At 53.5% G+C, this 12,833-nt stretch overlaps 1 protein-coding gene across 1 annotated transcript in view; it reads left to right on the top strand.

Annotated features, from left to right (window-relative positions):
* TGM2 (transglutaminase 2) overlaps window positions 1-12,217 on the top strand; it is a 33,270-nt gene extending 21,053 nt beyond the window's left edge. The window contains exons 9-13 of the mRNA XM_045981643.1: window positions 1,731-1,973; window positions 3,532-3,804; window positions 8,305-8,465; window positions 9,481-9,617; window positions 10,387-12,217. Of these exons, the coding sequence (XP_045837599.1) occupies window positions 1,731-1,973; window positions 3,532-3,804; window positions 8,305-8,465; window positions 9,481-9,617; window positions 10,387-10,537 (965 nt within the window). The 3' untranslated portion in view covers window positions 10,538-12,217. The remainder of the gene's footprint in view (window positions 1-1,730; window positions 1,974-3,531; window positions 3,805-8,304; window positions 8,466-9,480; window positions 9,618-10,386) is intronic.
* The last annotated feature ends 616 nt before the right edge of the window (window positions 12,218-12,833 follow it).

Here is a 12,833-nt window from a genome sequence, read left to right as displayed (position 1 = left end):
TAACCCCAGTCTGGCTGACTCCAGAGACCACTAACGGTGTGCACAAGTGTGGGGGTCCTCAATCAGAGCACACGATCAGCTTCTTTCATAATTGGAAAAGTAATTCACATGCATTGTGGAAAACAGCAAATATGGAGAAGCACAAAGAAAAAGATCAAATAACATCTTTGTCCTCTCCTCCTCAAAAGAAATATCTTTCATATTCACACACAGCTTCCAGTAATTTCCCATTATATATTTATTGGTAGGTATGTGTGTGAAAGACAGAAAGACAGAGACAGAGAGAGGGAGAAAGAGACAGAGACAGAGAGAAAAAGACAGAGAAGGAGAAATAGAGACGGAACACCGAGGCAAAACTGGGTGAAACCAAATGGATCCTTTCTCAGAATAATATTCTTATTTATTATTTTATTTTATTTTATTATTGTTTATTTAATTTCAATCAGCCAACATTAGTTTTTGCTGTAGTATTCAGTGATTCACTAGCTACGTGTAACACCTAGTGCTCATGACATCACATGCCCTCCTTAATGCCCATCACCCAGTTACCCTGTCTTCCCAACAGAATAATATTTTTAAATGCATAGAATATATTACCTAGGGTAACAAAGAAAACCAATTACACCAAAACATGGTTATCAACATTTTTTAAAGATAAATTTATGATATGGTTATATCTGCTTTACAGAACAAGGTCTAGTGGTAAAGATAGTAAGTTCCATGATGTATTGTTACAGGTGCATATAAGCGGTATTTCCAGTTGTCTACGACAACTATAAAGTGATACCTAAGTGTTTGCGTTCCTTACGGGTGAGAAGTCATAAGTGCACCTAAGACGATGGTTTGTCTGCTTTCACAATCGAAAGAAGTGTTAGCAAAATTCAGTGCAGACAAAGATGTCATTTTTTGCCATCCAAGTTCACGGACCCCCGAATTCTCCCGGCAGTGCTTTGGGGGTCTTTGGTCCCTCGGTTAAAATCTCTGGCTGCATGTGACCTTTTGTCTTGGTCCTGTGACATCTCCATGAGTCATTGACATTTCTTTATCTCATAGTTTCCCCTGATTTTAATTTTAAATTAATGTTACCGTGTCTGTCACATCAAATGGACACAATGTAGTAAGCTACTCAGCCTCTAGCCCTCCATCGTTAACTTTGTGGCCAGTTTGAAGCAGCTGTGAACCCCAGCGAGAGAAACATCCAGCTCTCATGGTCATTCAGTCAACATGCACCCCCTGAGTACATTGATGGGGGCAGCTGTGGCTCTCTGTGTGGGCAGGAGGCCGGATAGACAGATGTACTATCTTCTACAGCGTGGCTCCCTCCCTTCCTTGTGATGCCTGGGGATACGCCTCTGCTAATATTTCAGACACTTAAAAAAAAAAAAATTTTCACTTACATAGCATTTAGTATAGGTGAATCCTCATTAGGTGGGTCGTAAACATCCCCACCACACAAAACGGGCTTAGAGAACTTAAGTCACTTCCCTAAGGAATAAGCAGTCCTCCAGTTAATGAGGCCAGCTGAGATTTGAACCCCAGAAGCTGGGCAGGCTCCAGAGCCTGCATTCTTAATTCTTACTCTCTGCTATCTTCCCACCAGTGGAGTCCCTGGGTCAAAAGGCTGGACAGTCTTGAGATTCTCTGTAACAATGTGGCTGAAATGTGGAAAGTGGGAGAGGGTGTCACTCTCCCCTCAGCCCAAGCCCTTCTCGCCTCTTACCCCCAACCAGGGACTTACTGCTGTGGCCCGGTTCCGGTTCGTGCCATCAAGGAGGGTGACCTGAGAACCAAGTATGATGCACCTTTTGTCTTTGCTGAGGTCAATGCCGACGTGGTGAACTGGATCCAGCAGGAGGATGGGTCCATGCACAAGTCCACCAACACCGCCCAGACCGTGGGGATGAAGATCAGCACGAAGAGGGTGGGCCGTGATGAGCGGGAGGACATCACCCACACCTATAAGTACCCGGAGGGTAGGTTCTCGGCTCCCCAGAGCCTTCGCCAAGCCTTGCAGGGAAGCAGCCTGTTTTATCAGCCAGTGGCTTGTGTGTGTGTGTGTTTGTGTGTGTGCACACACACACGGATGTGTTTTCTTTGGCAGCCTGCATACAATAAGGACCTGTATGTTACGCTCCATTTTACACCTTTTCTTAGAAAAAAACACACTGGGACACCGTAGTAGAAGAGTATTCATTTAAGATTCTGTATTTCACAAAAGGATTCCATGGGGTTTTTTAAAGCCTTGCTTTTTGGCTGTTTGGACTTAAATACAACTGGAGGATACTCGTTATGGAGGTGCTGCCTGCCTCCGAACAGAAAAATGAGTGATGTCTGTGTCGTTTCATGATAGTATCATCATGGTACCTGCAACTGAAGACGTGCAATCCCACACCCCCCCCTTTTTTTTAATTGCAACATGTTTGGACTAGAGCGGCTTGGAAGTCCAGAGGGGCGGGTCCTGGAAGAGAGATTCCAGGAACTCCGTAGTGTTTATTTGTGCAGTGTTTCACACACAGCTGGGGAGGTGAGCGGGCAGATGGAGAGGGAAGGAGAGAAAGATCGTAAGAGCGACTTAATGAGAGAGCTGTAATCTGATCCAAAGACGAAGCCACTCTCTGCAGCTCATGTTCAGTCAGGAGAGGGAAGAAGGGACACAGCTTATTTTTTAAATTGTTTTGGAGCACAACCAGCAGCCAATTCAATACAGTAGCTGTTTTCTAAGCATCCTTGGTGAGCCTGGGGGTGTGGGGCGGGGGGGCTCACAGAGGTGCATAAGGAACCATCACTCCTGCCCTCCTCTGACTCCCGCTGACTTACCTGTGCCTGCTGGGGGTTGGGGAACAAGCAGCCATACTCTGACAGAAGGAAAAGGTGCTTCCGCTGGTCTCGGAAAGGTCTAGAGCTGATGGTTTGGTGGGAGACATAGATATGCACCCAGTGGCACCGGGGAAGAAACAGGAGCAGAGGAGAGAGGTAGATGGAAGACAGAGGAGGGGAGCGCTACAGGTAGGGAGGGGGAGGAAAAGATTTCAGGTAGATGGAATCCCTGGGCAAACACGGGAGGTGAGAAAGTTTGCATCCTACTGGGGTTTACTATCCACCAAGCACTGTTAGAGCTTCGGGTATGACTAGAGATGAGTAAAATACAGTCTTAGTCTTTGAGCGGCTTAAGAGGGTAAGTACATAAACAGAAAACAACTTGGTTAAATAAGAAGCATGATAGGCAATAGGCACTGGTGAAACTTGAGAAAACATGGCAACTCATTCATCCTCGGGCAGGAGTGGTCAGAGAAGGCTTCCTGGAGGAGGGGGTGTCCTTTGGGACTGGGTTTTGAGGGATGTATAGGAGTTTACTTATGGAAAGTAAATAAAATCTCCTATCATCCTCCTGACACAGGAGTATAGACAAGGGGCTCCTCTAGACCTGATCTGAGTCCCCAGGACTCTGAAGAGCCAGCTCGCCCCACCCCAGCCTCGTTGTCCTTGGTTCCTATTTCAGCCTTACCGGAGCTCTCTTCCCCATTCCCACAGGGTCCCCAGAGGAGAGAGAAGCCTTCCAAAGGGCCAACCACCTGAATAAGCTGACTAAGAAAGAGGAGACAGGGGTGGCCATGCGGATCCGCGTGGCCCAGAGCATGAACATGGGCAGTGACTTTGATGTCTTCGCCTACATCACCAACAATACGGCTGAGACCCACACCTGCCGCCTCAGGCTCCATGCCAGCACCGTCAGCTACAACGGGATTCTGGGGCCCGAGTGTGGCAGCAAAGACCTGCTCAACCTTTCTCTGGAGCCCTCATCTGGTAAGGCCCTGTGGTCCCGGAGCAATTGCTGACCACCAACCAGCGGCGCATTCGTTAGCGTCCTGAGCACTTGACACATGCGAGTGACCTCATGGATGTTTCTGTGACACTTTCTCTGGGTCACGCCCTTCCCACCGCCTTTATAACGAGCCACCCACCCATTTAATTCTTGTAACAAAAGTGGGAGGCGGATTCTTTTATTGCCCCATTTTTCAGATGAGAAGACGGAGGCAGAGAGTTTAAGCAACTTTCCCAAGACCACATGGTTAGGAAGGGACAGGACTGAGACTTGAACTTAGCTCTTAGCAGCCGTACTGCTTTGTTCCATGTCATCTTCATGTGATCTCAGACCGCTTCCTGGGGCGTGCTACTGCTTGCTCCCAGCTCATTCCTTCCCTCTGCCTCCACCCAACCTCTGCGAGAACTCAGCCTCAGAGAGAAGGGGTTCTAGGCCAGCGCTGCTCATAGAACTTTCGGCATGCAGGAGCCCTTCTGCGTCTGCGCTGTCCAGGTCGCTGGTGGCCAGCTCCCTATGGCCGTTGAGCACTTGAAATGAAGTGAGCACAACTGAAATTCGAGTTTTAATTCCACTTAAAGTTAACCAGCCACATGTGGCCAGAAGCTGCCCTATTGGGCAGAGTAGCTCTGAGGGCAACAGGAGAGGAGAATGGCCGGGCCCCCAGGGAGGAAGTGTTTCCTCCACCCCTGACCTTCTCTGACCTGGCTCTGGCGCCTGGCCTGGCCTCCCTGTGAGGCAGATTCCCTGCCCTGCTCTGGGGCAAAATGATGTCAGTAGACGGCCCAGTCTGCAGTTCGGGGGAAGAGCGTCTGTCACTCAAGCCTCGTGGTCAGAAACCTGCACGCACGCCTCCTTGGTCTCTTTCCCTGCCTGGCTTGGTCACTGCACCCAATTATCTTTCCGAAAATAAGCCTGAGGCCCTGAGGGGGGTTGTGGCCCCTCAGGTAATTTAGTGAGGCAGCACAGAGCCTGGTGTCTTGCCCTCTACCCCCACCCCCAGTCACCTGATTCTGGCCGGTGCAGTGGCAGCCTTCAGGCCTGAGGAGGCAAAGCGGTCTTGGTAATGGAGCCTTCTGGTCGTCCTCTGAGGGGCAGTGTGGATACTCTTCGGCCCTGAGGCCTCAGAGAGGTGCGTCCCACTCACTGGGTCACCCTGGCCAATGGCTAGGCAGCCATTGCCTCCCTGAACCTCAGTGTCACCTGTGAGGCCCGTGGCAGTCAGGACCCGGCAACCTAGGACTCTCCGGCAGGGGGGCGTAGGGAGGGGCTGTGCCCAGTGTAGGTGCCCCCATCCAGGAGCCAGCATGCTCACGTGCCGAGCTGGTGGAAAGGCCCAGGGCGGGGAGGGCTCTTGTTTGTGGAGTCTGTGTGCCTTCCTCTGGCCCCCCTACTCTTGCCTGTCAAACCCATGTTTCCTCCCCTTTATTGCCTCTGCCCTTGGCCCCTGTGTCTGGTGTGAAGGCCATGGCCTTGGAGTTCCTCAGAAGACCTGTCTGGGTTTCAGGCCTGGAGTCTGTGGTATAGATGGCCTCCTTCCTGGTTTCTCTATCTTGGGCCCCCCATGGGTACTCCCGGGGCTGCATGCCCACCCTTTGCCCCTCAGGGGCAAAGCCAATGGCACCAGGACGGGGCCCCAACACTCAGGGCTGTGAGAACACACCTTCTGAGTCCATGCAGACATGGCTTTGCCGCTCACCTCCCCCACTACTGAATGTACAAATTTGGGCGGCATGACCTTGCACTCAGATCCTTGAATCCCGCCCATCATTCAGTGGGGCAACAGCACACCCTCCTGATGGGCCTCTGGGAGGACTGGAGGAGACTGTGCGCTCAGGAAATTTCTGGAAAGTATAAAATGGGCCCTGATCATAGAAAGGCAGAGAATCCCCGAGAATCTGTTCTGAACACCTGCTGTGCCAGACGGTGGCCTCGATGCTGGGCCCAGGGACTCCTGAGCCCCTGCCAACCTCGATGGCATGCAGAGGACCCAGCCGTCACCTCTGCATCCAGGCCCTGGGTGTCAGGGGCAGGGGTCCATTCCTACGGGTATGTTCCACGGCCAGGATACCCAAGTTCTAGTTCCTACGATGTCGTCGATGGGTTGTGGGCTCCTGGGGATTTGTCCTCTCCTTTCCAGGCCTCGGGTTCCCCGCTTGCAGGAAGGCTGGTTGATGACTGAAGAGCCCGCCAGCCCCTGTGTGTGACTGTGTACCAGCAGGTTCTTCTCATGTTCAGAACAGCTTCAAAGGGAGGAACTGTCTTTCCTGGAATGTGTGGCATGAGGTGAACTCCAGCCCTGGCCAGCGATGCCAGAAGAACTTCCTGTTGAGTCACCCTTTGCCGGCCCGTTACCATCTGGGCCCTTGGAGCGTTGTTCTGCCGAGGCTCAGCCAAGCCTGTCAGTGTTTCCCATCATCCCAGGGACGTGTTCACCGCAGAGCGGTCCCTCCTGCCTCAGAGACCCATGAAGGGCACAGCCTCCAGGGAGAGGGCAGAGGAGGGCAGAGGTCCTGTGTACTGCCTTTGGGCTGCAAGGTGGGGCTGGTCTAGGATGCTGGCCGGGGCCTCCGATGCCAAGCTCAGCCTCAGACAGATGATCCCCCCCACCCGCCCCGCCCCGAGACCCCAGACTTTGGCTGGCTTGCTTGTTATTGTCTGATGATAAGATCTGGGGAATTTCCAGAATGTGCTAATGGACAGGAAACCAGGCCGAGGACAGGGAGCCATCCCCACCCTTGCCTCCTTGTGCTGCTTCTCTCCCTTCCCCTTCCTGCCCCACCCGTCCTCTCTCTCCTCCCCTCACCTCTCCAGGTGGGTCATTGGGACTGCAGCCACTATGGCCTCTGTGGCCACACCCATAGCAACTTCTAGAACAGGACTAGTCACCTAAGGAATGACTGAGACTGACCACACACGTTCTATTCTCTCAACCAAGGCTGTGGTCCCTGGCCCTTGGACCGCGGTACTCAGAGGTCCTGCCCCACCCTCGCTTCAGTCTTCTGGAAAAGTCAACAGTTGGGGCCACATCCTCTAAGCTCCTGGAGGGCAGTGTTGTCCTTTCCCATGTAGCTGGCCAGTTTCCACTCGGTTCCACCAGGCCCTGACCTGGGGATTTTCACTCCTTTCTGTCTTTATTGGCAGAAGGTTGGGTTTTCTTCCCCAATGTCATCTGCTCAGAGGTTGGGGCGGAGCCATCCTGGGGATGAGCCGCTGGGACTCAGGGCAGGCTGGGGCTTAGACCTTGACCGGCAGCGAGAAGCTGGCTGTCCGCCAGGCCCTCACCATCCTTCAGATGGGCCCCGCAAGGAGCATCTGGGGGCAATTACAGGCCCAGCATCCTTACCCCTCGCGGATCTCAGCCCCGAGCCTTCGGCAGACAAGAATATCGAGCTGGAACTTTGCGAGCATGACTTGGCTTTGTATTTCTTTTTGCCAGTTACCTTCTATTTATAGTAAATGAGACTGGTTTGGTGCAAATATCGAAAAGTGTGCCCAGGCAGAAAAGGTTAAAAAGTATAAAGCGAGTGGGCTGAGAGCAAAACAATGAGCAAATAATGAGGTTATCCTCCGATTTGTGAAAAGTCCGGTGAGTGGCTAGAGTCTGATGGGAGACGGAGGGGACAGATGGTAGGAAAAGAGGCTTCTCCCATCATGGTCCGGGGGTGGCTGAGCCCTGCCGAGCCCTAAGACCAGCCGTCCAGCACTCCCCTTTGACAGGGGAGGTCCGAGGAGCTTTCCAGATGGGGTTTGCCCAGGGGTCTCTGCGATGGTGTGGACAAGCACTCCACGACCCAGCCTGCTAATTCTCAGGCCTGCGCTCTTTGCAGTGTTCTTTCCTGCCTCCTGCAAGCTGACACCTGGTGCCCTCATGCCACAGTGTTGTCAGAACAATGGGGCTAGAAACCACATTTTGCTTCTCTGCATTGGGAGGGGTTGGCCCTTCTCATCTCTTCATCACTATGTGGCTTTTGCTCTGAAGTGACCCCTGGTCTTAGCTCCTCCCAGCAGGTGCAAGATTCCCAGGGTACAAAAGGGAAACAGAGAGGGGAGGTGACCTTCCCAGGCTCACACAGCCAGTCAGTCAGTGGCCTAGCCACACCAGGTCTCCCGATCTGAGCACTTACTGGCAGAAGCATTTCTTCATCTGTAAAATGGGCACAATCCCACCAGCTTCATGTGGGGAAACTGAGGCCCTTAGAGGTGGAGTGACTTGCCCAGCATCACCAGCTGGCAAAGGGCAGAGAGGCGGGATCAGAATCCAGGCCTGTTGGAGCTCCAGCACTTCCCTGACCAGGATCCTCCCTGGGAAGCCCCAAGCCAGGGCAAATGGGGGTGGGGGCGAGGCCTGGGGTCTTCCCATTCATTCACTATGTGACCTCAAGCACATTCTTTCCCCTCTCGGGTGCTTCGGGGCAATGCCATGGGAGAAGTGGGGGCCATGACTCAGCAATCACAGTGTTCTTCCCTCTTGCCTCTTGCAGAGAAAAGCATTCCCCTCCGAATCCTCTATGACAAGTACTGTGAGTGTCTGACCGAGTCGAACCTTATCAAGGTGCGGGGCCTCCTCACAGAGCGGGCTACCAACAGCTACGTGCTGGTCGAGAGGGACATCTATCTGGAGAATCCAGAAATCAAGATCCGGGTAAGGGATGAGCTGGGCAGGGGATGGTGGCAGGGGTGGGGTCCCTGAACAGCCCCCCCACACCCCGCCCATGTACATACCAGCAGCCCGGCCCCCTCCAGATCTTTGATGTCCCAGGCTTCCTCAAATACCTAACTTCATCGAAGGAAAGCATCGTGAAACTGGAAGGATTGGGGACTCCTACCTCTAGGAATGAATCCTAGAATCCCAGAGTGGTGGGGAGGTGGAATTTAGGGATCTCAGAATCATGGACCCTTGATTGCCTGGATTCCATCCAGGCCCTGGAGCCCTGGTGGGGCATGAAGAGGCGAAGGAGTTAAGGGCACGGACTCTGCAGTCTGACTCCCTGAGTTTGTGTGTGGGTAGCCCTGGGCAGGTCACTCTGTCCCTCTGGGCATCAGTTTATTGTCTGCAAGGTGGAGTTACATACCTAGCACCTAGGCGTGTCCTAAGAATGAAATGTACATCCAAGGAAGTGCCTTATAAAGGCTCACAGTAGCTGGCTATTCTTATCACCGTCATCATTGGCATCCTAGGGAGCCACAGCCCCAGAATCCCAAATGCAGCAGTTAGAAATAAATGGCAAAGAGCAGAGGGGGCGGGAGTGAGCACCCCCGTGTTAGCTCAGTTAATCCTCAGGAGAGCCCCGCAGCAAGGCGTTTCTCTCCTAAGAAGAAACCAAGGCTCAGAGGGGGTCATTACTTTCCCAAGGTCATACAGTGAGGAACGGGTAGAGATCAGTCTGGCCCGAAAGCCTGTGATCTTTCCATCCAGACCCTAGAACAAGGGAGGCACTTTCTGCATCCCCCCAGTCACGTGGAACCTTACTGCAGGTCCGTGAACGACCGTGTTTCCTAGATGAGGAAACAGGTGCAGAGGTGGGGAGCAATCATGCCCAGCAGGGCCAAATTGCGCAAATATAGAGATGCCCCACCCCCTCGCCCTAGAGGGGCTCTAGGCTCCTCTCTCTCAGGGCCGCCCCGACATCTGTCCCTCTTGTCGTCTTGTCTTCCAGATCCTGGGAGAGCCCAAGCAGAACCGCAAGCTGGTGGCGGAGGCGTCCCTGCGGAACCCTCTCACCACGCCGCTGTTAGGCTGCACCTTCACCATGGAGGGGGCCGGCCTGATGGATGAGCAGAAGATCGTGGACGTGTAAGTGCCGTTCCCTCCAGCAGGGGGCGGGGGGGGGGAGCTGGGAGCACAGAGCGGGGCGGGTGGAGGGAGGGGCTGCCCGCAGGCTCCAAACCCTGGCGGGCAACTCCCTCCCATCGCCTCCCACCCACGCACCCACACGCCTGCCTAATATAAGGCTATGACCCTTCGCCCGCCCCCTTAGGCACGGTTCCCCCCCTGCATCCTCCGTGAGCACCCACACCGCGCAGCTAGTGCGCCCTGCGCCAGTGTTCCCAAACCTGAACAGTTGACACATTTCAGTCCCTAAGCACCTCCGCTGGACACACGAATCCTCGTGTAAACACAAGTACCCACATCTGGAGTGTGTGTGAGGGGGCACGTGTGGCTGTGTCCTCAGAGAGACACATCTACACACACAAGTACAAGCATAGATACTTTTTTAAGCTTTTTTATTGTAACTTACATCTGGTAAATAACAGAAATAGTGTATGGGGCTCAGTGCATTTTCACACATGTAGTCCCCTGAGTGTACCCACTCTTATCCCCAAGCACAGTGTCCACTCGCACGAGCGCGTGCGTGCACACACACACACGCACACACACACACTCTGCACGAGGGAGGGCACAGTGCCCCAGGCTCTTGGAGTGCGGCCCATTTTGTTCTTGTCACATGACATTGTGCATGCACAGCAGCTCTGTGCCAGGGTCCCCGGTCATCCCGGCCTGACCCCACGGCAGGGACCGCGCTGGGCCCCTCCCCTCACCCTCTTGCTCTTTCTCTCCACAGCCCGGATGCCGTGGCAAAGGGGGAGGAGGTCAAGGTGAGGGTGGATTTGATGCCACGCCACGTGGGCCGCCATAAGCTGGTGGTGAACTTTGAAAGCAACAAGCTGAAGTCTGTGAAAGGCTTCAGGAATGTCATCATTGGTCCTGCCTAAGGGCCACATGCCCAGCCCCCGCCTCAGCCAGCTCAGAGCCCCTAACCTGATCCCGATTTTTGTTCCAAGTTAATGCACCAATTTGCCCCCTCTTGGCCCCAGACCTCAGAGCCTGTGGGGCCCCTTTGGGATGGAATGTACTCCTAGCCTATCTTGTGCCCCTGAACTTGGATTCCCATCTCCCTTTAACTGTGAAGAATGTTCTGTGCTTCTCCATTGGGAGCACTGCCCTTGGCTGATTGGGTCTGGGGTGGGGGAGGAGGGACCCAGGCCTCCCTTTGCAACCCAGATGCTGTTGGAAACCACTGACCACCCACCGTATTGTTTGATTTACTCCAGAGCCCCTTGAAGCCAGCAAAAGAGAGACGGTATGCCCCTTGACCAGATCCCAGACAATACACAGGCCCCAGGAGCCCTCGGGAGAACGAGAGCCAGGGCAGGTGGAGTCCCGGGAAGGGCCAGACCCAAGGTCCTCTCATATCCCAGCAGCCCTGGCCCAGCCATCCCCACTGCCACTATCGTGAGGCACCGGCATGTGCGGGGCACTTTCCCTGCCTTTGCTAGTGCTTACACGACTACAACCCATTTAAGTCACCATGGGAAGTGGCAGGGTAGGAGCTGCTTTCTGGATGAACACTCTGGGGCTTGGAGGAGGGAGAGGAGGCTCTCTCTGCACCAGCAGGATATTTGCAAGGCTGGGTAGTAGGAAAGCTCTAGAACATAACCCAGGACTTCTGACTCTGAGTCCAGCTCCTCGTTCGTGGCCCCAGCCCCGACCTGAGAATATTAAAGAGGCCATTTGGGACCTGAGCAGAAAGGAGGCAGTTGGGGTGAGGTGGGGAGGAGATTAGAGGTGTCAGAGCCCTGGGTTTGAGCCCCAAGTCCAGTTGGTCACTGCCTTCCCCTCTCTGGGCCTCAGTTCCCTCATGGGTGATGGGGTGTTGACCCAGCCACGAGTAAGGCCCTCTCATCTCTGCTCTTCCAATGCTTATAGGACCCAGCCTTGCAAATGACAGCAAGTCCTCATCCCTGGCTCCCAGAGCCTGAGGCCATGGGTCCAGATGCTTCTGAGTGTGAGACTCTGACCATGACCACCTTCCCACCCCCAGTCCCATCTGTGTCCCCTGTCCATGCCCAGTCACCTTCCTTCAGACCACAGTTTTGGGGAAGAGAGCTCCACAGGCCCCTGTCCTACCCATGAACTTGCTCACTGCAATGCCTACACTTCACGAGAGCCTTAGCCGCCTGTGTTAGTCACTAACAAGGTTAGCACCTCAGCTGCCCCCTCTCTGTAGGACTAGGGCCCAGAAACACAGCCCCAGCCCTAACTAAGCTCCTAGAGCCTGAGGGCTGTCATCTCTGACTCTATCCCCCTCTCTGTCCACATGACTGGGCTGGCAGAGGGATGAGGGAGAATGCTACATCTGGGGCGGGTTCACAGCCTCCAGGGCCCGCAAAATCTCAGAGGGGGACTTGGGGAAAGCCACGCAGACACACATAGAACTTTCTGATTTGCACTGGGAAGGATCCCCAAATAAGCCGACTTGTGTATGTTCTTACAAAGGTTACAGTAGTTCTCTATGGTTCTGTAAACATTTTTGGATTCCAAGCAGACAGTAGATGCATTTTCAAGCCACAGAGTGAGCACCGAAATAAAAGCGTTTGCTTTGCACACTCAAACAAAGTCTGGTCTAGTCCTTTTTCGGCTTTGGAGGAGGGTGTGTGGGTGAACGTGCTCACAATGGGACCAGGTACCTCCTCCTGCCTGAGAGTCCACAGCCTCAGTTCCCCCCTCCCTAGGTCCAAACTTAACTGGCATTCAATCTTCTACCCAGTCCAGCTCCATCTCTAGCCCCTTCCTCAAACGAGTCATGTTTAGATCAGTCAATTTCCCGAATCCCTCAAATGCCCTGTGCACCTGTCAACCTCTTAGCTTTTGCCTAGGTATTGCCCTGAGCCTGGAGTGCTCTTCCTCTTCCTTATCCATCTGGCAAACTCCTACTCATCCTATGCTTAACACCAAAGTCACTTCTTCTGTGAAGCCTTCCTAGATTTCTTCTCAGCTCCCCCCAGACCACTGGAACATGGACCAACTCAAACATTGATCACTGTGAACTTTATTTCCATGTTGCTGTATCTGTCCCCCTTCTCATCCTGTCTGAAGTCCCCAAGAACATCCTATCTGAATTCTGTCTCTTAAATAGACTACAACAAATGCTGAAATTATAACACTGATGTTTCAGCTCAGCTCCCCTAAGACCAGGGCTGTCCAAGAGAGCTAACATGCGAGCCGCAC

Source organism: Meles meles, chromosome 16 (assembly GCF_922984935.1).
Source record: "Meles meles chromosome 16, mMelMel3.1 paternal haplotype, whole genome shotgun sequence".
In the NCBI taxonomy this organism is placed as follows: Eukaryota; Metazoa; Chordata; class Mammalia; order Carnivora; family Mustelidae; genus Meles; species Meles meles.
This window is presented reverse-complemented; position numbering and strand designations above follow the sequence as displayed.